The sequence below is a fragment of the Anomaloglossus baeobatrachus genome, chromosome 3 (assembly GCF_048569485.1).
Source record: "Anomaloglossus baeobatrachus isolate aAnoBae1 chromosome 3, aAnoBae1.hap1, whole genome shotgun sequence".
NCBI classification, from domain to species: domain Eukaryota; kingdom Metazoa; phylum Chordata; class Amphibia; order Anura; family Aromobatidae; genus Anomaloglossus; species Anomaloglossus baeobatrachus.
In genome coordinates, this window is record NC_134355.1 from 523154064 (window position 1) to 523179388 (window position 25325).

Sequence of the window (25325 nt, forward strand, 5' to 3'; positions counted from 1 at the left end):
CCTTGAAAAGTTGAAGACCCACCCGAAACTCTGGGAAGGGTCCAGCGCCATGTTCAGGTTGTGTTGGCATGCTTCTAAAGGAGAGTGCCTTGACCAGTAGATTGCCCAAGTAAAGGATCACAGAGTGACCGTGAGAGCGCGGGACTGCTCCCTCTGCTGCCACGAACTTGGTGAACACCCGTGGGGCTGTCGCCAGCCAAAGGGTATGGCTACGAAACGAAATATTCTCGTCTTTACTAACGATTCGTAGCCAACGCCGGTGCCTCGGAGCGATCGGCACGTGTAGATAAGCATCCTGATGTCTATTGATGTTAGGAAAACTCCTTGAGACAGAGAGGCAATGACGGAGCGGAGTGATGCCATCCGGAACCGCCTGGTTTTCACGTGCTTGTTAAGCAGTATAAATGCCAGAACGGGACGGAAGGAGCCGTCCTATTTTGGCACCACGACCAGGTCGGAACAAAATGCGTATCTGGTTCCTGAAGAGGAACAGGGATTACCGCTCTTTCCGCCTGCAGAAGAGCCTCGGCTCGGTCGGTGCGGTAGTTTGAAAACAAACTGACTCTCACTCACAGGACCTTGACCTGCGGTAGGTAAATGCCGCTAAAGCGGGGGAGTCTGCCCCCCCGCGGTTGCGGAGTGAGAGGGCTGAAAATTATGAGGAAAAACACTTTGGTAGCGGGTCCTCCGGCTGCCTTCCCCGGGCGTGATTGAGCCCGCTAGGAATCTATGCCCTTCTGGGCTTTTTGAGTCGTCTTGGATAGTTGAATGATTTCATTCAACCCTTACCAACAGACTATCACTAGATAAAGGCAACCTGGTTAAGCACTTCGTTGGAAGCAGCCTCTGTTCCAATCTCTCAACTACTAGCCTCTGCGTAAAAACACGGAGTTGGCGGGTGCCACTGACGTCCGGCTCGTAGAGTCTCGGACAGCAATAACAGCATGATTCGCCATGCCGACATTGCGAGTTAAAGACGCTGCTGGGACCGAGAGTACCTGTGACAGCGACCCCCTGCGCAATACTAGCTGAAATAGCTTGGAGTGCCTTCACGGCTGCGACTGCCGGAGCAACCGACCTGCCGATAGCTTCATAGACAGATTGCAACCAGAGGCCAATCTGCCTGTCAATGGCATTTTGAAGTGAAGTCCTATCCACCACTACAACTATAGATCTAGCTGCAAGCATGGAGATTGGGGGATCCACATTTGGATACTGGGTCTAGCGCTTGACCACGTCAGGGGGGAGCGACACGTGTCTCATTAATACGGTCGGAGAAACGCTTATCGTGATAAGCGTGTCGTTTCTGGACTGCTTCTCTGGAGTCAGAGTGCTAAACAAGTACTCAATATACGCTTGAGATACTGAAATAGAGATTTCTCTTGCTGTGAAGCTGACCCCTCCACTGGAGGAGTTGAGGGAGAAATACCCAACCTTTCGTTGATGGACGCAATAAGATTATTCACTATAGCGTCACCATCCGGTGTATCCGGATTGAGAGCGGTCTCAGGATCAGAGTCCTGAACAGCTACGTCTGCCTCAACGTACAGAGAGTACTCCAGCTGGGACCTTGACCAGTGATGGAGTCGAGGGCTAATCCCAGCGAGCCCGCTTAGGCCATCTGGGACTGTCGACCGTGTCGGATGCCTGCTCTCTGGGATGCCTGGAATCACTCTGGCGCCTTGAGATGCTCCAAATCAGGGCAGCCAGGGTCATTGCAACCATATTGCCCACGGTCTGCTTGGGGTGCAAAGTCTGTAAGATGTCAGTCATAGTCACAGACAATATATCAGCGGAAAAACTGCAACTTCGTCCCTGTCTCTGGACAGAGATCACAGGTGGTTCTTTTGGCCACATATAGCAGAGACCCCGGTTGAGCAATTGCACGCACTGGGGGTCCTGGAACCGTATGACATGCAGTACAAGCAGCATAGAAAGCCCGTGCATTGGCAACTTGTCTTTTTCTGCTGTTGTTGTCTAGCTATCTAAGAGCCTAGCCGAGGATAGCGACCGTACAGCGAATAGTCATACAAGCATGAAGTACAAATAAACACTTCAGTACATGTAGTACACGCAGCATTGAAAACTTGTGGCTTGGCGCATTTGCTCTTCTGCTGCTGTTGTCTATTTAACTAGGAGCATGAGACAAGGATAGCGACATACAGTGAATGTATAGCATACAGCATGACAGTAAACACTGCAGCCCATGCAATCCAAGCAGCATTGAAAGCTTGCGCGTTAGCACCCTAGCCTTTCTGCTGCTGTTGTCTATTTATCCAGGAACATTAGCCAAGGATAGCGACATACAGTGAATGTATAGCATACAAGCATGACAGTAAACACTGCAGCCCATGCAAGTCAAGCAGCATTGAAAACTTGTGCCTTAGCACCATTGCTCTACTGCTGCTTTTGTCTGTTTATCTGGGCGCATTAGCCAAGAATAGCGACATACAGTGAATGTATAGCATAACAATAAACCGTGCAGCACATGCAAGCGAAGCAGCATTGAAAGCTTGTGCCTTAGCACAAATTGCTCTACTGCTGCTGTTGCCCAATCTGACAGTAAACACTGCAGCACATGCAAACGACGAAGCATTGAAAGCTTGTGCCTCAGCAGCATTGCTTATTTGCTGCTGTTGCCCAGAATAGCGACAGCACAGTACAGTGCATAGCATATCAGCACACAGTCCAAAAGCCCACTTCAGCATTAGTGGTGTCAGTACTGCTTACCGCCCGCACAAGAGCGGGTGTGAGGTCGCCCAAAAACCTGTGACTGGTTCCGTTCTCCCAGAGTGGAAACCATAATGGCTGCCGGCTTCTCTTCCCCGTCCTGTGCAGAGGGGCGGGCCGTGGGCGAGCCCCAGCCAAGAGCGGGAACCCGGCGTCTCACTGTGTTCAGTGAGAGGGGGCTGGAGAATGCAAAGCAGACTCCAGCTCCCTGCGCTGAGCTTCTGTACAGCGTCCCGCCCCTCCTCTGACTGGCAGGGCTGGGGCGGGAACGAAACGAAAGCTAGGCCGCAAAGCCGGGGACTCGAGTAATAAGCGCGGCCGTCCTATGTGCACGGCCGACGCCGAAGTCCCCCGGCGCACCACAAGTCCCAGCCGCGCCACAATGTAAAAAACAATCAGCAGCGGCCGGCGCGGCCGTTTTCAATACATAAATTCACTCAGCAAAGCTGCAGTGAATAATAGCACCAGCGCTCCGCGCTGTTGTCCCCGGCGCACTAACACTCCCAGCAATGCTGGTGTGTGTGTGCGCGCTTGCCCGGGGACACAGAGTACCTTGATGTAGCAGGGCCCTGTCCCTGACGATACTCAGCTCCATATCCAGCAGGTTCTTTTGGGTCTGTGGATGGAGCTCGGTCTCTGTGCCTGGAGACCGGTAAGATCCCACTTCACCCAGAGCCCCTCATGGGGATGGGGAAGGAAAACAGCATGTGGGCTCCGGCCTCTGTACTAGCAATAAGTACCTCAACCTTACAACACCATCCACGGGTGAGAAGGGAGCATGCTGGGGGCCCTATATGGGCCCTCTTTTCTTCCATCCGACATAGTCAGCAGCTACTGCTGACTAAAATCTGTGGAGCTATGCATGGATGTCTGACCTCCTTCGCACACAAAGCTAAAAACTGGAGAACCCGTGATGTCACGGGGGGGTATAGCCAGAAGGGGAGGGGCCTTGCACTTTTTAGTGTAGTGCTTTGTGTGGCCTCCGGAGGGCAGTAGCTATACCCCAATCGTCTGGGTCTCCCAATAGAGCGCTGAAGAAATTGTAATATGTATTTGTATTCAGTCTCCCAGAGTCAATACTTTGTAGGACCACCTTTTGCTGCAGTTACTGCTGCTAGTCCTCTTGGGTATCTCTTCTCCAGGTTTCCATACCTAGAGGCTGAAATTTTTGCCCATTCTTCCTTGCAAATATCTCTAGCTCAATGAGATTGGATGGAGGAGTCTGTACAGCGATTTTCAGGTCTTGTCACAGATTCTCAATGGGATTTAGGCCTGGACTGTGACATTCACACAAATGAATATGCTTTGATCTACACCATCCATCGTAGCTCTGGCAGTATGTTTAGGGTCGTTGTCCTGCTGGAAGGTGAACCTATGCCCCAGTGTCAAGTCTCCTGCAGCCTATAAACAGGTTGCACCTTAATAGTCTTAATGATTGTACTTTATTTATAGTGTATATATAAAGACTTTGTTTATTATTTTTTTGCACTAAAACCTAGCCAGAGTTGATGGAAAGACGAATGAAGCTAAATACAAGGAAATCCTGGAGCAAAACCTGTTGGAAGCTGCAAAAGACTTTAGACTGTGGCGTATGTTCACCTTCCAACAGGAGAACAACCCAAATCATACTGCCAGAGCTGCAGGGGATGGTTTAGAGAGCAAGGATGTCAAACTCAAATACACACAGGACCAAACTTAAAAACTTTGACAAAGTTATGGGCCAACATTGACATATTAAAAATAATGTTTACAATTGAAGTTTTTCCTGATCATCAAACATAATGATGAGCCTTTTTATAGTACATTTTAATTAATAGATCAGATGATGAGAACATTGGGTATTTCCTTGCAGGCAGGGGCGCACACTAAAATCAGGAGCCCCACAAGTGACCTGAATTGTGGTGCTCAGGGGACTGGGTGATTGAATATGAAATTGTGCCTGCCCACAGAGCGTTGAAAATCAACCAGTTTTTGGTGGAAAACTGCATAACAGTTTCTCATACACCCCACCACCTCTTGTTCACCCGACTTAGCCTAAGAAGTCGTCGCGGGGGGCTATGTTCACATTTCCGTTGTTTAGGATCAGTCATAATCCGCCGCTCTGATAAACAACGCAATCCGTTTGGCGGATTCCATTGTTTTCCATAGACTTGAATGAGCGGCGAATTGCGACTGATGCCCTTGCGTTGCATCCGCCGCCCGACTGATCAGTTGTGGAACGACTGACCGTCGGGCGGCAGGAACGCAGCATGTAACGTTTTTTGAGCAGCAGAATCCTTTTGTTTTCACTGCGCATGCTCACATCTTGTGTTTAATCATTCAAATGAATGTCTCTCTCTCGGCGGCCAAACGATCAGCTGATCTCCCGGCGGCCGGCTTCTGTGAGCGATCAGCTGATCTCCCGGTGGCCGGCTTATGAGAGCGATCAGCTGATCTCCCGGAGGCCGGCTTATGAGAGCGATCAGCTGATCTCCCGGCGGCCGGCTTATGAGAGCGATCAGCTGATCTCCCGGTGGCCGGCTTATGAGAGAGATCAGCTGATCGTTCACAATAGCCGGCCGATCAGCTGATTGTTCACAGAAGCCAGCCACTGGGCGATCAGCTGATCGCTCTCAAAAGCCGGCCGCCGGCTTTTGAGAGCGAACAGCTGAACGTTCCCTCTCTCTTTTTACAACGGAATCCGCTTTCTCACGACAATGAATTCCATTTCTTATCACCCGTTATACAACGCATCAGTCACAAGCGTCAAGTAACGCAGGTGACTGATGCAAAAAAAACGGAAATGTGAACATATCCTTATTCTCAAGGAAGAAGAAAAACTTAAAAAAAGGTAAGCATTTTCAGGACATAGAGGTTAAGAAAAAAAATAGCTGGAGGCACTTTGAAGTATTTTTTTATATTCTTCAGAAGTAATGCTTCAGACAGTGGAAAAGTCGTTGGGACAAGTGCAGATCACCTAATGGGCAGCATTTTAAAGGGGATTAACATTTTCAAGATGCAAAAAATGTGAAAAATGTTAATGGGGTATGAATAATTTTTCAAGGTACTGTATGACTATGGGCTGCTAATTCTGATTAGAAGACCTCATGCCAATCTGTGCATCGCAGACCCATCACATGGATGTGCGAATGCCGCCTTAGGTTGAAAGGAATGTTTTTGGTTAGTTTTCACTGAACTTGAGAGACTCCCGCTGGACTGAGGTCTGCTGGCCGTGCAACATTAACTGCAGGGTGTCGAGGGAAATTACTCCACTACCATTTGTGATGCTCTTTATTTTGTCATTGGATATCACCACTATTCAACTTGATGGTGATGGGCACCACAAAAAGCCAGACCATTCCAAACGGTTTTCTTGCAGAGTTAGAAGGTGTAAAATCTCTGTAATCTCCCCCTTGGCCACATGCAGCTTTTCACGCTTTCATGTGATTGTGTAAATCGGTCTCATGTCTCCAATTTGTGGACAATCTGGTTGATGACCCAATGAACATGAATTACATAGAAGCTAGGAGGATAAGAAATCGAGTTCTATTATGGTCACAGAAGAGACTGTTAGCTGTGACCAGTGGATATCACAAATCTAAGATGACAAATTAGGCACTGATTTTCGAAGATTTGTGGTCCTTTATTATAATTGAAAGACTATTCACTCAATTATTGTGGTTTTTTTTTCATGTAGTATATTTTTTCTTTGCATATTGGAGATTGATGGTCATGATGAGGATCCCACGGAGGCTTACAAAACTGATGAGTGTGAGCATTCCCCCTAGTGGTGGAATCAGAAACTTCATGAGTGACTGAAACCGTCATAGACTGCACTTCTGCCTGTATTCCAGTAAACATTTATTTGAAATAAATTATTAGTGTTAGTCCGGGTGAGTTCCGCGGCTATCCTACCTTCACTGAACACCTTTAATAACCTGGAAACAAAAGACATGGTCCCAACACTATGAAGAGGCCTTAAACACATGAATCGCCTTTCCAGATCATGGTTATTTTAGCAAAATGTGATGTGACGTTCTCTTTTCTAGCTCTTTACATTGCAGGAATAAATTAGCAATATCTGAAAGCCTCTTACACTGTGATAGAACAGACCGCTGCATACGCACCGTCATTGGATCCCATGCTGATAAGGTCATCAGAGTCCACATTGTAAACAATCGCAGCCTTGTATCCGGCTTTCTGTGCATTCAACACCTATGAAGAAGCACAACTCATTACCTTCCATTTCTCACATCTGCACAAGTGAAAATAAGTTTACAAAGATGAGGATGTACACTGGGTTTTTTTCACACAATTCTCAGCTGTTTTTTTTTTTTTTGTTTTTTTATAAACTGTTCCAAAAGCTCTGCTGAAAGTAAAAATCAATCAAATGCAATTGAAATTCACGCAAGCAAATAAATGACATTATAAGAGTAGAAATACATAGGATGTCTCATCTAGAAGCATAAGACATGCTCAAGACAATCCAGTCTAATGAGCAATGTTACCCCAGACCTAATGAACATTGACATAACTACAATAAAGCCTCATTCAGACGTCCGTGAAAGACGATCGGCCTACAGAACCACAATGCACGGACTGGCAGTGCATCCCCTGAACTTGACAGCCTAATAAGCCTATGAGGCAACCAAGTTTGGGTCAGGAGACCTGCAACCAGTCAATACATCAGTCCTTACATGGGCCAGGTGCCACGGATATCTGAAGTCTGTTTAAAGGGGTTGCACAAGTCTGCAGTCACTGTGTAAAAAGTAGAAAAAGCTGGCACTGGTCCCAAAAGATAAAATCCAAGACTTTATTCAAATGGATAAAATCACAAGGCACATAAAAATTTGTCTGAGCAGAGAATAGGCTAGAAGCAATGCAACACATTTCTGACCCAAGTGGTCCTTAGTCACTGCTTGATTCCAAGGACCACTTGGGTCAGAAATGCGTTGCCTTGCTCCTAGTCTACATTCTGTTCAGACGAATTTTTATGTGCCTTGAGATTTTATCCATTTGACCAAAGTGTTGAATTTTGCCTTTGGGACAAGTGCTGGCTTATTCTACTTCTACGATTTGGAGCCTCTGCTACTGTATACTTTAGCTGTGGTTTTGCTTTTTAATATTGCGGCAATACTCTTTAGTCACTATGCACACTGAGGATTCTCCGTTGTCAGCACTGGGAACAGAAGTCACATGACTGCGAGCATATGATATGCATACACCCAACAAAAAGCAGAATAGTGATGGGTTTTGGAGAGCTCAATGTAAGTATATTGCTCGAGGCCTGAAACAAACAGTCTGCCCAGATTCTGGCAAAGAGTATGCATATCCCATACTGCTGTTACGTGAACACTGGAGAATCTTCACAGTGCACAGTGCACCCATTGTGAGGATTCACAAGTCTGCAGTCAGAGAGTGACAGAGTGACTGCAGAGTTGTGGATTTAGATCGGACAATCCCTTTGAGCCATCAGTATTTTTCACGTATGCAGTAAACGGTACCAGCGTCATCAGTGTTTTGGATCCATGTATAATCAATGTTTCTTACATATCTATATATATAATTGCCTTATTCTGTCTGTCTGTCTGTCTTGCTCCAAAATTGTGTCCTTAGGGTGACACAAAGCTGATTGGCCGCTGGGCTCGCCATGGCCCCGCCCCCCCGCACGGATTGGCCGCTCGCCCAGGCTGCGCCCCCACACGGATTGGCCGGCCGCTCGCCCAGGCTCCGCCCCCCCACAGATTGGCCTCTCGCCCCGGCACCCTGCAGGCATTGGCAACTCGGCCACGCCCCGCCCCCCTCACGCAATGCACGCTAGCTCTGGCCCCCCCCCACGCATTCCCCGAACCAACACGGTCACGGAGCCACGACTACCAGGTGAGTACTGTACCCCTGGGAGCCCACATCAGCGTACGCCGCCAAACCAGCTGACACATACCCTCGCATTGCTGGGGCTGGCCGGCGTATGCTGGTGTGGGCTCCCGTGCGAGCGGGGGACGAGATACGCTGGTAACCATGGTAGCATAGTTACCAGCGCATCAAGGTCCTGCAGCAGCGGAACATAGACACACAACAGCACACACACACACACACACACACACACATCAGATCACACTCACTCTCACACACACCTCACACACACACACACACACACACCTCACATCGCATCCACACATCAAGGTCCTGCAGCGGCGGAACATACACACACGCACACACACACACACACACACATCAGATCACACTCACTCACACACACACACATCACATCGCATCCACATACTCACAACATCCTGGGATATCGCTTGCTTCTCGGCGGCGATACTGTGCTGTGAGCTTCCAGGACCTGCCGGAGGATCACATGGCCAGAAGCATGTGGTATCTCCGGATGTTGTGAGTATGAGCGCGTATGTGCAATATCGTCAATGTGTGTGTGTGTGTGTGTGTGTGTGTGTGTGTGTGTGTGTGTGTGTGTGTGTGTGTGTGTGTGTGTGTGTGCGCGATCGGATCTGTGAGTGTCGGCAGAGGAGCACGGCATGCTGGAGGAGGCTGGGAGGAGAGAGGCTGATCCTGGGGAAGGCTGGGATGGGGAGGCTGAGAGAAGAGAGAGGCTGATGCTGGGGACAGAGAGGCTGATGCTGGGGACAGAGAGGCTGATGCTGGTGCAGCATGGAGCACGTTTGGGAGTGCGCAGCATGGCGGATGGAGCACGTTTGGGAGTGCGCAGCATGGCGGATGGAGCACGTTTGGGAGTGCGCAGCATGGCGGATGGAGCACGTTTGGGAGTGCGCAGCATGGCGGATGGAGCACGTTTGGGAGTGCGCAGCATGGCGGATGGAGCACGTTTGGGAGTGCGCAGCATGGCGGATGGAGCACGTTTGGGAGTGCGCAGCATGGCGGATGGAGCACGTTTGGGAGTGCGCAGCATGGCGGATGGAGCACGTTTGGGAGTGCGCAGCATGGCGGATGGAGCACGTTTGGGAGTGCGCAGCATGGCGGATGGAGCACGTTTGGGAGTGCGCAGCATGGCGGATGGAGCACGTTTGGGAGTGCGCAGCATGGCGGATGGAGCACGTTTGGGAGTGCGCAGCATGGCGGATGGAGCACGTTTGGGAGTGCGCAGCATGGCGGATGGAGCACGTTTGGGAGTGCGCAGCATGGCGGATGGAGCACGTTTGGGAGTGCGCAGCATGGCGGATGGAGCACGTTTGGGAGTGCGCAGCATGGCGGATGGAGCACGTTTGGGAGTGCGCAGCATGGCGGATGGAGCACGTTTGGGAGTGCGCAGCATGGCGGATGGAGCACGTTTGGGAGTGCGCAGCATGGCGGATGGAGCACGTTTGGAAGTGCGCAGCATGGCGGATGGAGCACGTTTGGGAGTGCGCAGCATGGGGGATGCAGCACGATGGGGAGTGCGCAGCATGGCGGATGGAGCACGTTTGGGAGTGCGCAGCATGGGGGATGCAGCACGATGGGGAGTGCGGAGTATGGCGGATGGAGCACGTTTGGGAGTGCGCAGCATGGCGGATGGAGCACGTTTGGGAGTGCGCAGCATGGCGGATGGAGCACGTTTGGGAGTGCGCAGCATGGGAGATGGAGCACGATGGGGGGTGCGCAGCATAGGGGATGGAGCACGATGGGGAGTGCGCTGCATGGGGGATGGAGCACGATGGGAAGTGCGCTGCATGGGGGATGGAGCACGATGGGAAGTGCACACCTCCCCCCAACACACACACACACACGCGCGCGCACTGCACAACACACCACACACACACACACACACACACTGGGAACCACAAACAACTGCCCTACACAGACACCCACACACACACAGACAACGCTGCACACACACAACACCCAACACACAAACACCGCGGCACACACAAATATACGCACATACCGCACAACACACACATTGCACAAAACATACCTCCCCCAAAACACAAACCGCGCAACACACACACACACACACACACAACGCTACAGACACACAGCGCTCCACAAACAACGCAACACACATACAACACCGCTCTCACCCCCCGCCACACCCAGACAACACCCAGAACATGTACAGCGCCCTACACAAACACTTGGTAACTACACACAACAACAACAACATCTATCTATCTATATAACAAAAATCATACATGAACTACACAATACGTAAATTCTAGAATATCCGATGCGTAGAATCGGGCCACCTTCTAGTGGATAAATAAACACAATGAGGGAAAAGAGGGCTTTCTAAATCCTGGTTTTGCTTCAGATATGTAGCAATATCCATGGCAAACCCTGAATTATAAGAGGAAGTTTTCTAAAATTCTCCTTTTGCTTTTTTATTTCTGTGAAAACATTGGTCACTTATTTTTCTGTTCCTAGTTATATAGAGGAGTCAGATGAGGTGACTGAATAAAGACAGATTATTGCATAAAATGCATTACAGTGGAATAAAACATTTGTACCTAGAACTTAGAAATGGTTAAACTGTTCCAGGAAAATGTTTAAATAGGAGTTTGTGGAGAAAGGCCTGCATTCCTCAGATTCCATGGCCAGCCCAATGGACAGTCCCACCTTAAGACAGCCCACCCAAAGAACTTTTAAAACAACATTACAGCACAAAAACCAAGTCAGGATCTGTACACGAAAAGTCTTCTGTGTAACAGGAAAGCTCTGAATGCTAATGCTAGTAATGCTTCCACTCCTGAGAATCTGTGCGGTATTAATCTGTACTATACCGTGAATATAAAGGCTACACATCACACCCCTTTTAAAAAGGTCAGGTTTTTGTCATGCAAAAAAACAACATAGCAAAAAAACACTTCCGAAGTTTTTCTCCCTTTAATGTCACACAATCTGTACAATAACTAATACTTTTTTGACGTAACCTTTGAATTTTTGACAGGCCTCAATCACTTTGGTAGCAGTCTCAGCATGGCACATCTAGAAATGGCAATCTTTGCCCACTCTTTCAAGCAGTAGCTCTCCAAATCTGACATATTGGGAGGGCATCTCATCTGTGTACAACCCTCGTCAAAGGCCTGAAAGATTTGTTTCAAAACTGACTGATACTTAAGAACTGATCATATTTCCTTCCACCTTGACTAAAGCCCCAGTTGCACTTGCCGAAAAACAGCCCCATTGCCGAAAAACTAAGCAGAATGCTGCCTTCACTATGCTTCACTGTGGTTATGGTATTCTTTTAGTGATGTACTGTGTTAAATTTGGGAAACATACCTTTTGAAATTATGGCCAAAAAATTTAACCTTACTCTCATCAGACCAAAACACAGTTTCCCTCATGCTTTTTGGACTCTTGATATAGGTTTTAAAACACAGCCAAGCTTGGATTATTGTCTTTGCCATCTTTCCCCACAGGCCAAATATATGAAGCTTACAAGAGACTGATGTCACATGCTGTACACAATCAGTACTTGCCAGAAATTTCCTCAGCTTCCCACCCACCCAAGAAAAACCCCAGAGTGGGGGGGGGGGGGGGGGCTGTCCATGATGCTTCAATCCCTCTGATGCCACGCCCTGAAGACACCAATCATCGTTTTAACATAATAATGAAAAATAATTGTGGTTATACTTGTGAATGTGGCCAGTTTTGTTACTGCTCCATAGCAAGGTATTGGGGGTTGCCTAGCGATAGGAGCAGTGAAAAACAATAGGGTATAGACTGGATGGAAGAAAACTTATTACCACACGCACACAATCGCACATGCATAACAAGTGAATAGAGTAGGTTGGTCCGGAGGGCGAGCACGGTCCTTACTAGACTCAAACATCCTAGAAGATTTGGAGCAGGAGAACAGTGAAGGAATGCTGCTGGGGAGCAGCAGTATCAGCCGCCAAGCAGATACCGTTCTACTCCGCCAGATCCACAGAGCCTGATGTAGAGGGAGAGAGACTTCACAACAGTACCACCGTGAATGAAATCAATCCCTGGGAGATGGAGAAAAAAAATGGCGCCGATGAAAGAAGGAGCAGAAGCAGCAGGGCAAAGGGTGAAGCAAGCCGGGCAGCCACACTGATTGGCTGGGAGCAACCAAAAAGACAGACATCCGGGAACCACACATTGGAACACGAAAGCAAGCAGACAGCCTGAAGGGGTGCAAAGCATGTGCACGCCGCCCACAACATAATCCTAAACCACCATGCAACTCCGCTCACAGACCAACTGACCACACTGCAACCACAGCAGGTACCCAGGGCCGTGTCACATGCCTTCCTCCCCCACCCATAGCTGACATACAAAGTAAATAGTGCAGAAGGAGATCGAGATAGACATAGAGATAGAATAGGGAGGAGATAACAGGAGAGGGCAATACTCGCTAATCCAGAAGACCACATAGTCTTCTGCTCCATGCATGCCGACGCTATGTGGGCTGAACAGGCAGGAAATCTATTAGCGTAAAGACCACCGCCCCATACCTCAGCCAGGGACCTAGGTTTGGCCAAGCTACGTGAGCGGATACAGGCTACGGGTACAGACTATTATTTCACAGTGTGGGTGAAACAGAGTGCGTATTTACACCCTACTACTCAGAGAACTTGCAAAAAGAAAGAAAGAATGAATAAGGCTGGTCTGAAATAGTCCCTTCTCCAACAGACAAAAAAAAAAAAATGGAGGCGGTCAGGGACCAGCAGGGGAGGTATAGTCTGCTGGGGAGGAGCCAATTTATGTGTTGTGTGATACCAGTGTCAGCCTCCAGGTGGCAGCAGACCATCACCAGGGCTCTGTGTCCCCCAACGAGGCGACTGAAAAACAAAAGCACACTGAAGAAAAAGTCCTATAAAAAAAGCTTAAGATGGCTTCTTAGAACAGTGCTAGGATTTTCTCCCAACACTGCTTAGAAAAGCACATTTCCCTACCCTGTAGTCCTCTGGAGAAGAGTCTTTTTTTGGATTCCACATGTAGTATGAGGGACTCACACCTATGAAGGCTACAGCCATGGACCGCTGTAGTGACTCCCAACAGAATCTGAGCTTTTCTGACATCTCGCCTATTTATGCGCCATTAGGATGAATACGAGAACAAGTAAAATATTCAGTGCAGCTTTGCATATAAAAACAGCATAAAGCCTACAGTGGCAGATCTGCACTGGTATAGTTATTGCTCAAGTGACCATAGAAACAGATTACCGGTGTCTTGTACCCATAGAGATCTGTGGCATTACACATTCTGTCCCTGTGCAACCCACTCAGATCTCTAGAATAGCAACATTCCCCGGAAAGAGAAAGGAAAGCAACGAGCCAGGCCTGACAAATCATATAGCAGATTGGATATAGTCTGCTCCCTGCAATGTGACTTCAAAATGTTCCCAGGGGTCACTAAATCATCATGTGTGATGCAAGATGATCCAAGGAGAAAACACGTCTGTTATCTCCAGAGGCTAAAGTGCTGGTGTAAGAACCTGACGGGAGAGAAAAGCTCCAATGCAACTAGACGAGAAAAGAATTAGGAAAGCATCTAGACAAAAGCCATTGTCATAGGTAATAGCTAATAGCAAGGTCATAAGGGACCTGCCGGCAGGGCACAAACGCTAGAGAGTTTTGGGAAATCAGTAGATAAGACGACCAAACACACAGATCTCAGCATAACCTTACTGTACGTGACCTGACCCCCGAGGATTGATGACATAGTGTAAGTGAACGGTGGGCACTGCACCAAAAAGTCACGCATTTCCAAACCCGTCCACTAGGGACCAGTTGTCGGACAAGATTATAAAATGTGACGACATCCGTTCTCGAAATTACTTTTTCAGATAAACGGCCTTGAGCCTCCGGATTTACAAGCTAACCAGGGTGATTGAGTTCACGTAATGAGAGATAATGTAAAAACAGGCAGAGGCTGAAATTGGCTGGTGAAAGTCATTTCTCCAGCTCCAAGCGGCTGAATGCTATTGACCACAAGCCTCTATGGAGAACGATCTTCACATGCAGGTAATGGAATCTTACACTAAGCAATGCAAATGTGATTACCCAAAAAGGTCTGATGTCTGCTCCAGCGCTGCGGCCTCCGAGCTCAGATTAACTCTTCCCTGACAGGAAGGCGTGAAGCTTGCTATTGGCAGAGAATTACCTCTAGGATGTCTTCAGTCTATAGACACTATGTGATACAGACATAATGGATGCTTGCTGCATGACTGTATTTAACCCCAAAATCCCAATACACCATCCACATTCCTACACTTCTAGGAAGGTGAGATATGTGGATTTTCACACCAGATTTTCCCTTGGCTTCTTGTAAAGTATTGCTTAATGACATTGAAGGCTGTGGTAATTAAATATACCCTCAATAGTACATGGCTAGACAGAGTGCGTCACGTTATTCGGCAAGGTCATCCGGCTAGATCGGCTTTTTTCACCGCAAGTGTGCCCGACTATGACAAGCCGGGGGATCATCACGGCCAGCACCATTTCCTTAGGGCTGCAGGATCAAGTCAAAGCAAAATATATTTGTTTAAAGCACTAAACTGAATTGTATCGTAACTATTCATTTTACAATAAAACACTGTAAATATGTATTCATCATCGGAATAAAAACAAACAAAAAGTAATGTTTGCATATCCCAGTCATTGTTCACCAGGCAAAATAACGGTGCCACATCACATCACGAGCATGAGTTGCCCGATTTCTGCTGCCAGTTATTGGCCTTGGTGGTCAAGTGAGTGACACACGAGACATCACTGATGGTCCAGGTGTAGAGGGAAGCATTGAGATAGGGGTCACTGGAGCGCTGCAGCCCCCTCTTTTAGATGATGAGGGGGTGACGACAGCCAGCCTCCCACCAATGCCTGATCCTAAGGGTAAGCTATCAATAACCCTTTAAAAAAATAAAAATAAATAATAATTTCTTAAGAGCTCTATTATAAACATTGCTCAAGCGCAGCTGGAGATGTATAGATAAGCATTTCTTCAAATCCATGTGCATAACCCCCCAGATATTATCGGCAGAGGTGCAACTGTCAGTCAAGAAAATGATGAATTTTAAACTTCTCAAAACTTGGATTTCAAAGCCTAAACATCTGAGCTGCCCACTAATGGTATGTACAGCCTGTGCCTCATAGTGCCAGTACTGCACTGGCTGCACCTTATATACCAAATCCTGATGTTTGGTTCCCTTTAAGCTTATAAAATGTTTCTATGACACTTATCGATCAGAAAGCGAACAGCTGGTCCTACCTTAATGTCAAAGTTGCAATCCAGTCTACGGATGAGGACTATATACACGCTGGATGTGTTGTCCTTTTGCACTGGTGGGGGAGCGATGGGTTCACAAGCATTCTCTGGCTTGGATGTCACCAAAAATCCCTAAAGAAAATAAAGCAAAATTAAATTAAAAATTGTATTTTTTTTTTTTTTTATAATCAAGACAACAGAGAAATTCACTATGACTATTTTTCAATCCGTAAAGTAGACCGTCTATCATACTTTCAGTTCCTTATTATCAAAGATCCTGGTTGCGGTCAGTGAATGAAACCTTTACTGTTTACTTCTAAATGAAAGCCTGCCCTTGTCAGTGTAGTGATCACACAGGATAATGGCTCCTTACATGAAAACCCCGATAACTGCAATGAGGTGAATAACTGCGATCATCAAATGTTCAGGACAGGTGGAAATTACAATGCAGGTTACTACTCAATGACAACAAGCAGAGATCTTGGGAACAAAGTCTTGAGGAGGTAACGGTGGGATGATCACCACAACCTGCAGCTACTCCCAAGATATAGTCAGAATACAACCCCCAACATGGCTGGAAGCCTCCGGACCCTAAGGCAATGTTCTCTTAATGAGATTTTGGTGCGTTTTTGGTGAATTTCTGCATCTATTATTTAATTAAGCTTAATTGCATTTTTTTTCAGTGTGTTTTTTTATACTTTTTTAATGTGTTTTTGATGCTGCGGTTTTTGTCTCTTTCTGGTTTGTCATGCTTCAAAAAAAGTTGCCTTGTTTGTGATCATTCCTGGTATTTGGGTTTTTTTTTTCAGTGCAGATTTACCGTATCACATCTAAAGCCTGCTTTACACCTTACGATCCAGCATACGATATCGTATGCGATCGTAACCGCCCCCATCGTAAGTGCGGCATGTTCAATTTGTTGATCGTGCCGCACAAACGATTAACCCCTGTCACACGCACTTACCCGTCCATACGACCTCGCTGTGGGCGGCGAACGTCCACTTCCTGGAGTAGGAGGGACGTTCGGTGTCACAGCGACGTCACGCGACAGCCGGCCAATAGAAGTGGAGGGGCGGAGCTGAGCGGGACGTAAAAATCCCGCCCACCTCCTTCCTTCAGCATTGCTGGCCGGGAGCCGCAGGACGCAGGTAAGATCTGTTCATCGTTCCTGGGGTGTCACACACTGCGAGGTGTGCTACCCCAGGTACGGTGAACAACCTGACGTTCAATTCATGAGGAATGAGCGATGTGCATGTGATGAACGTTTTAACGTTCAATCGCAATCGCACGTACCTGTCACACACAGAAATGTACTTTACGATGCCGGATGTGCGTCACTTACGACGTGACCCCGCCGACACATTGTAAGATACATTGCAGCGTGTAAAGTGGGCTTAATACAAATCTACGGGGAATACATCTGCACACAAACAAACAAAAACAAAAAAACAAAACAGCATACTGCAAGAGAAATTGACATGCTGAGGATTTGAAGCACGCACCGCAGAACAGTGCGCATGAGATTTCTATAAATCCCGTCCACTTTGCAGGAACCATAAGATGCTGTGTTTTAACACAGGGAAAGTACACAGTGTCAAAAAAGCTCACCCTGGGCACAATCTTAGGGAATTGTCAGACTGCTATTACTTACATCAAACCCCATAGGGAAATGATAAAACCACTTAGTAATTGCAAAGAATTGGACTAACAATACATATAAATACAAAGAAGAAACACACTGATCAATACACAGATGCTAATCTATCCCAGATAGTGCACTTATATATAGAAATACACCCTACCTACCAGTAGAGGTTTTGCACCCTAAGACAGTGGTGCCCCCACTCCTCAGCGGCTGCCACTTACTGACCCTGTATTGCCCTATAGCTTCAATAAATTATTACCAGCAAAGAGTATAGAAGGGATACTCTTCACAGAGTAGATGCAGGCTGCCTCAACGGGTTTCCCCTAAAAAGTCACCAGGAGGCCGATGCATAAAAGGTGCCCAGGGCATGTGATGTTACGTGTGTATCTGACGTGTGTGTTCCATGATGGAACATTCCCAACCTTTGGATGTGCACACAGATGCATCAAACTGTGAGCGCCACATATGAAGTAGACTCACCTCACCTGGGGCAGGCTATTTAAATGGTGGCATGGCATAATGTCGTCCATCACATCAGTTTGGACATCACATGCACTGGACACCTTTAGGCACCGGCCTCCTGATCAACCTTTAGGGGAAATGCGTTTAGGCAACTTATATCTACTCTCTGATGAGTACACCTTTATATCGTTTACGGCTATCCTGTATCCCCGAAAATAAGACATCTCAAAAGAAAGCCTTAGTAGGATTTTTTAGAGCATGCTTCAAACATAAGCCCTACTCCAAAAACAATCTATAGTTGCGGTTCCATAAGGAAGTGTCCAACCAGCTAAAGAAGTTAAAGAATACGGCAGGACTCCATCAAAGAAAGCAGACAACCCTAAAAGAATGCAGACAAACAAACATTCTCCTTCCCCCACACCAGAAAAAAAAAAAATTGCACTAACAAGACCCCAAACATCTATAGTTGGCAAGTGCCGATGGTGAATGGGCTCTCACACATCTGTGTCGCTGCCAGGTCCCTCACAGTTCCAGCTGCATTGCACTGCAGCTCTTCACAAACAGATCGGGTGCCAATATCACTCCGTGTGAGTGTGTGAGCGATACTGCTTCCAGTCACCAGGGGGAGCCACCTCTGTAGAACGCAAGGGGATTATATAGGAATAAATGTTGAATTCTTTTGTTTGAGAATAAATGTGGATTCTGTTTCATGGGAATATAGACGACATCCCCTGAAAATAAGCCCTAGAGCATCTTTCGGAGCAAAAAAGACCCTGGCTTTTCTTTTCAGGGAAACACGGGTAATTTATTGACGCTATAGGGCAATACAGGGCAAAGTAAGGGGCAGCCACCAAGGAGTGGGGCACCACTATCTAAAACCTCTGCTGGTAGGTAGGATGTATTTCTCTATAGGTGCACTATCAGGGATAGATTTGCATCTGTTTATTAACCACATTGTGTGTTTTTTTTATCACTATGTATTGTTAGTTAATAGTGATGAGCGAGCATGCTTGTTACTACTCGGTACTCGCACGAGTATCACTGTACTCGGGCTACTCGGCGGGGACCGAGTAATCTCGCGATACTCGTGCTGTACTCGTGGTCTTCATCCCTGCATGTTGGCGCTCTTTTGAGAGCCAGCCCTCATGCAGGGATTGGCTGGCAGACCACTGCAATGCCACAGCCCTGTTAGTTGTGGAATTGCAGTGATTGGCCGGCCTGCACAGCGTGACCGAGCCTTTATACCGGCGGGCGCGCTGTGCTCTGCTCACAGCTATCCAGACAGTCAGTGCAGGGAGAGTGTCGCTGCTTCAGGGAAAGGTTTGCGGCCCTTTATAGCTATTTCCGTAGCAGGGCTGCAAACAGTGTGACCAAAAGTCCTTCTCAGGACTATTCTAGCTGTATACAGGCAGGATATAGCCAGGTTGGAATACAGGCTAGTGACCAAAAGAGTCCTTGTCAGGACTATTGTAGCAGTATACAGGCAGGCAGGCAGGCAGGGTATATAGCCATTCCTAGTGGTGACCGTATACCAGCCTTCATCATATCTGGGGCTGGTGTACACAGTCTAAAACAGTCCTGATAGTGTCAGACTTCTCAGCAATTGTTGCTCCTAAAACCTGTGTTAGGTTCTTAGTGCGTCCGTGCTTGCATTTAAAAACCGCACGTGTGTGCCTGTCGGTGGCAGCGTACAGGTGCACTTGTGTGCGTTTTTCACAAACTATTAAATAACGCACAAGTCTAGTGTATAATACACGTCAGTCAGCAGTGCCTGATAGTGTCAGACTTCTCAGTAATTGTCGCTCCTAAAAACCTGTTAGGTTCTTATTGCGTCCGTGCTTGCATTTAAAAACCGCACGTGTGTGGCAGTCGGTGGCAGCGTCAGGCTCCATATTGTCCCTGGATAGAGACGTGCATGATGGCCTGTAAACATGAAGTGCCCATTTTAAGTTAGTGGGTCTATTGTAGTATAGCCCTTAGGCAGGGCAGCCAAAAATTTGGAGGCTCCACATTGTCCCTGGATAGAGATGTGCATGAGGGCCTCAAAACATTGTTCCCATTGCAAAGGAGCGGGTCTCCTGTCGTTGTAATGCCCATTCTGAAAGAATGGGCGAAAAAATTTACCACTGGGGGTATACCTGAAACAACGGCTTAACTATTGTAACGGTCATCATGATGGCGCATGAGGAGAAGGAGGAGCAGTCCAGCGATTAGCCAAAGTCCAGAAGTGTGTTACCATGGGTGAGTGGAGGTACATGGCAAATTCCCGTTACAAACTTTAAATTCCGCTGTCATTTGCTGGTGGTGTGGTGAAGTCTGGCCCAATCCAACCCTTGTTCATCTTGATCAGAGTCAGCCTGTCAGCATTTACAGTTGACAGGCGGGTGCGTTTATCTGTAATGATTCCACCTGCGGCACTAAAAACACGCTCTGACAAAACGCTAGCGGCAGGGCAAACCAGGACTTCCAAGGCGTAGAGAGCCAATTCATGCCACGTGTCCAGCTTGGATACCCATTAATTGTAAGGCACAGAGGAATGTCGGAGTTAAGTTGTTTGATCTGCAAGGTACTCCTTGAGCATCTGGGCAAACTTAGGATTTCTTGTGGCACTACCCCTCACCTCAGGGGCTGTGGTATGTGAGGGGCTGAGAAAACGGTCCCACATCTTAAAGACTGTTCCCCTACCTCTGGCGGATTGGACTTGTGCCCCTCTCGGCTGTACGCCTTGGTTGTCCACTGATTCCTGACCTATGCCGCTAGCGTTTTGTGAGGGGAATGCTTTGCCTACTTCCGTGACTATGGCCTTCTGGAACTGCTGCATTTTGCCTGACCTCTCCGCCTCGGGAATAAGAGACATAAATTTCTCCTTTTAGCGTGGGTCTAACAGTGTTACCAACCAGTAATGATTGTCGGCCAAGATGTTCTTAACGCGAGGGTCACGAGACAGGCAGCTTGCCATAAAGTCAGCCATGTGTGCCAGACTCTTAACAGCCATCACTTCAGTATCCTGACCAACACGATGACTGAACATGCTGTCCTCCTCCTCCTCCTCCTCCTCATCATCTACCCGGTCCTCTGGCCAGCCACGCTGAACCGAGGATATGACTGCATGTCATATCCTCAATTTGGCCAGAGAGTTGCTCCATGTCTTCATCCTCCTCCTCGTCATAGTCCTCCACTGCACGTTGTGATGAGACGAGGCTGGGCTGTGTGTTATCACCCACACCCACTACTGTTTCTTGCTCAAACTCATCGCGCTCCGCCTGCAATGCATCATGGTTGTTTTTTGAGCAGAGACCATTTTAGAAGGCAGAGAAGCGGTATGGTGACGCTAATAATGTCGTCATCGCCGCTCACCATCTTGGTGGAGTCCTCAAAGTTTTGGCGGATGGTACATAGGTCGGACATCCATCTCCACTCCTCAGGTGTTATGTGTGGAGTTTGACCCATTTCCCGACGGCTTAGGTGATGCAGGTACTCAACAACTGCCCTCTTCTGCTCACATATCCTGACCAACTTGTGCAGAGTTGAATTCCAACGCGTGGGGACATCACACACCAGTCTGTGAGCCGGAAGATGCAAACGGCGCTGAAAGCCGGCAAGGCCGGCTGAAGCAGTAGGTGACTTTTGAAAATGTGCAGACAGGCGGCGAACTTTTACCAGCAGATCAGACAGCTCTGGGTATGACTTTAGAAACCGCTGAACCACGAGGTTGAGCACATGGGCCACGCATGGAACATGTGTCAGCTGGCCTCGCCTCAAAGCCGCCACCAGGTTCCGGCCATTGTCACACACGACCTTTCCTGGCTTTAGGTTCAGAGTTGTGAGCCAGTGATCTGCCTGCTGTTTCAGAGCTGTCCACACCTCTTCTGCATTGTGGGGTTTGTCACCTATGCAGATTAGCTTCAGCACTGCCTGTTGCCGCTTCGCCGAGGCAGTGCTGCAGTGCTTCTGTGTCGCCCTGGACAAGCCAGGGGCCACAGAGCACAACACTTACACACCCCACACTCCCTGCAGGCATATCATAGTCAAAACACAAAATCCTTGTTGCCTTCCCCAGGGGCTGTTGTCCACACCAGGGTGTGGAGCCAGGCGGTTGGTCTCCACCCACCAAGGAGGAGGGAAAACACAGGCAGTGAGAGTTAAGCTAAGGAAGTGGAAGGAGGAAAGTAGTAGAGAGGAGAAAAGTGACAGCAAAGAGCCTGAAGTTGGTCCGGGTGTGTGGCCCGGACAGGACAGCAAGGTTGGCAGGATGTGGTGACCGTCTGCAGTGGAGGCCGATTGGAGTCTGCCGTAAGGACCGTGGACGGGTGGTGACCCGGCCGTACCGGACCGGTATACAAAGAGAAGCCAGCACCATTGGCAGAGGACTTTCGGATCCCGGCAAGGCTTGGTGTCGCCGTGAATTTGCCAAATCCGTTAGTGAAGGGGACCTCAGGGTTTCCAAACAGCCAAGTCCCGATAGAAGGCAACCGTCCAACCGTGAAGGGGAGACACCGCCACCGCCAAGGGCAACCGTCTCCCAGGGCCAGCGCCTGTGGGCAAAAAGGGCTCCTCCGGCCCATATCCAGGTCGGGGAGCGGGTTACCGGTGGGAAACCATCACTACCAACACTGAACTTAGGTGCAGGGAGAGACAGTCATCACTAACCTGCAGGGAGGAACAACCGCAGCCGTCCGAGGGACCCGTCCATCCAGCCACTTGTTTTACCGTGAACTGTGTCATCATCATTGGGCTGAGTGAGTACCTCCGTGCCGTGCGGCACAGCGCTGACCCTGCGACCCTGCACCTCATCAGGCCCCGCAACCCGCCTGTCATCCATCTCTACCCCATCACCGGGCACCGGGACAACCAACCCCCCTACCCACGGAGGGGAGAAATAACAACAAAGCTGCTCCCTGTCACAGGCTCCCGGGATCCCCGTCCAGAGCAGCGGTGGTGTCCACACAATCACCACAACCGTGGGTGGCGTCACGGACAATATCCCCAAAACCCAAACCACCCCTTTTCACTCACGGGCGAGGAGCGCCGCTCGAGTCCCCGGGATCCGGCCATCGCTCGAGCCAACGAGCAGCAGCAGCCGTAGAGCAGCGGCAAACGGACCCGAGCAGTAGGAGAGCGCACCGTCCCCTCCTCCGCCCGCGACACTTCCAGCTTGGGACTGGTGTGGAGGGTAAAGTGGATCAGGATGCGCAGGAGGAGGAGGAGGCTGAGGAGCATGACATTCCGGAGCTGTAGAGTGTGGGTGAAACCCTGACTGAGGTTGGGCCTGCAAAACTTGGTGTGTGAAGGACGTGTTCCGTCCCTCGCTCAGACTGGGTCCCAGCTTCCACAATATTAACCCAGTGTGACGTCAACGAGATGTAGCGGCCTTGCCCACATGCATTTGTCCACGTGTCTGTGGTTAGGTGGACTTTGGCTGAAACAGCGTTGTTCAGGGCACGTGTGATGTTTTTTGACACGTGGTTAATGGTTATGCAATGCGGGGACGGCACACCGGGAGAAATAGTGGCGGCTGGGGACCGAGTAACGTGGGACAGCTGCCACCATCAGGTCGCGGAATGCTTCTGTCTCAACCAGCCTAAAAGGCAACATTTCCAGCGCAAGCAGTCGCGAAAAGTTAGCATTTAGAAGTGTGGCATGTGGGGCGTTGGCAGTGTATTTGCACCTGCGTTCAAAGGTTTGCTGAATGGATAACTGAACGCTGCGCTGGGACAAGGACGTGCTTGATGATGGTGTTATTTCTGCGTGGGTAACTGCAGGTGCAGGGCCGGAGGAGGCTTGTTCGCAGGCAGCATGGACAGGGTATTGGCTCGCATGCACAACCAGCGAAGACGTAGCAGTGACATCAGCAAGCACTGCTCCTCGACTCTGTTGTACTTCCCACAAAGTCGGGTGCTTGGCTGACATTTGCCTGATCATGCTGGTGGTGGTCAGGCTGCTAGTTTTGGTACCCCTGCTGATGCTGGCATGGCAGGTGTTGCAAATGGCCTTTTTAGAATCATCTGGAGCCAACTTAAAAAACTGCCAGTGTCAGAGTTCCGGGTTTTCCAGTTTTCTTTTGAAAGAGCTTGCCCTTTGTTAACATGGAGTTTTCTGTTCTGTTGCCCTACTTCCTGTCCATCTGTTTAAAAGCCGCCCCTAAAGCTTAGTCCAGTGCCTGAGTATACTGCTTCCTGTGTGCTCCTGCCCTGCTGCTTTTGGTTCCTGATTGTTATTCGGATCCTCTTGGAAAACAACTGACACCGACTCTGGACTTCATCTGGTATCATCTAGCTGTGCCCGGACTCCGTTTGCCGTCTTTGGTCGGCACTTCTGCCCGGTTCCTTCCGTTTAATACCACTCTGGACTCACATCAGGTACGGACATTTTTGGACTTACCTATTGCCCTTTTGTGTCCCGGCTGCTGCGCATTTAGGCCTTCTGGGGTGATTGCCAGACAGTCCCTGTATAGGGGTTCGTTCTTGGTGGTCTCCCTGGGGGAGTCCGGTGGGCGGTCCCGTGAATTCCCTTTCGCTCCGTCCCTGGAAGGTATTTCCTGTATTTATGTTCTACTGTGTTTTTGTTCCGTTTATGTACATATTTGCTGGTTGCATATTATAAACGTCTTGCACCAAGAACTCGTCTCTGGTTGTCATTGCCCTAACGCAATCGAAATCCTCAATACATACAATAGTATTACAGCCAGACTCGGGAAGACCTAACATTTGTACAGGCACCTTGTGTCGTGTTGTTCCGGGGAACAGTTGCCTGACGTCTGCCTGGGGCCACCACTCTGCTTCTTACTGCCTGTTGGGATGCTACGCCTCCCTCCCCCTGTGCACTGCTGTCCTCGCTCTGCATATCCTCCTGCCAGGTTGGGTCAGTTACTGGATCATCCACCACGTCGTCTTCCTCTTCCGCACCCTGCTCCTCCTCCTGACAATTGTGTCATCATCGTCCACCCCTTGTTGAGACACGTTGCCAACTTCGTGAGAACGTGGCTGCTCAAATATTTGGGCATCTGTACATACAATCTCGTCATGGCCCACTTCAACAGGAGCTGGCAAGAGGCCAGAATGTGTGAATGGAAACGTGAACGAACAGCTCTTCCGAGTGTCCAAGTGTGGGATTAGTAATGTCCGTGGACGTGTACTCGGCCTGGTGGTAGGAAGGAGGATCAGGTTCTGAAATGTGCGGTACAGTATCACGGCTACTGACACTTGACCGTGTGGAAGACAGAGTGTTTGTGGTGGTGCCAATCTGACTGGAAGCATTATCCGCTATCCAACTAACAACCTGTTGACACTAGTCTTGGTTCAAGAGCGGTGTACTGCTGCGGTCC

The 25325-nt window shown here is 48.8% G+C and overlaps 1 protein-coding gene across 1 annotated transcript in view; it reads right to left on the reverse strand.

The window, feature by feature from the left end:
• RNF13 (ring finger protein 13) overlaps nucleotides 1–25325 on the reverse strand; it is a 117199-nt gene that overhangs the window by 23126 nt on the left and 68748 nt on the right. The window contains exons 4-5 of the mRNA XM_075340765.1: nucleotides 15898–16026; nucleotides 6837–6924 (exon numbers count right to left, since the gene is read on the reverse strand). Of these exons, the coding sequence (XP_075196880.1) occupies nucleotides 6837–6924; nucleotides 15898–16026 (217 nt within the window). The remainder of the gene's footprint in view (nucleotides 1–6836; nucleotides 6925–15897; nucleotides 16027–25325) is intronic.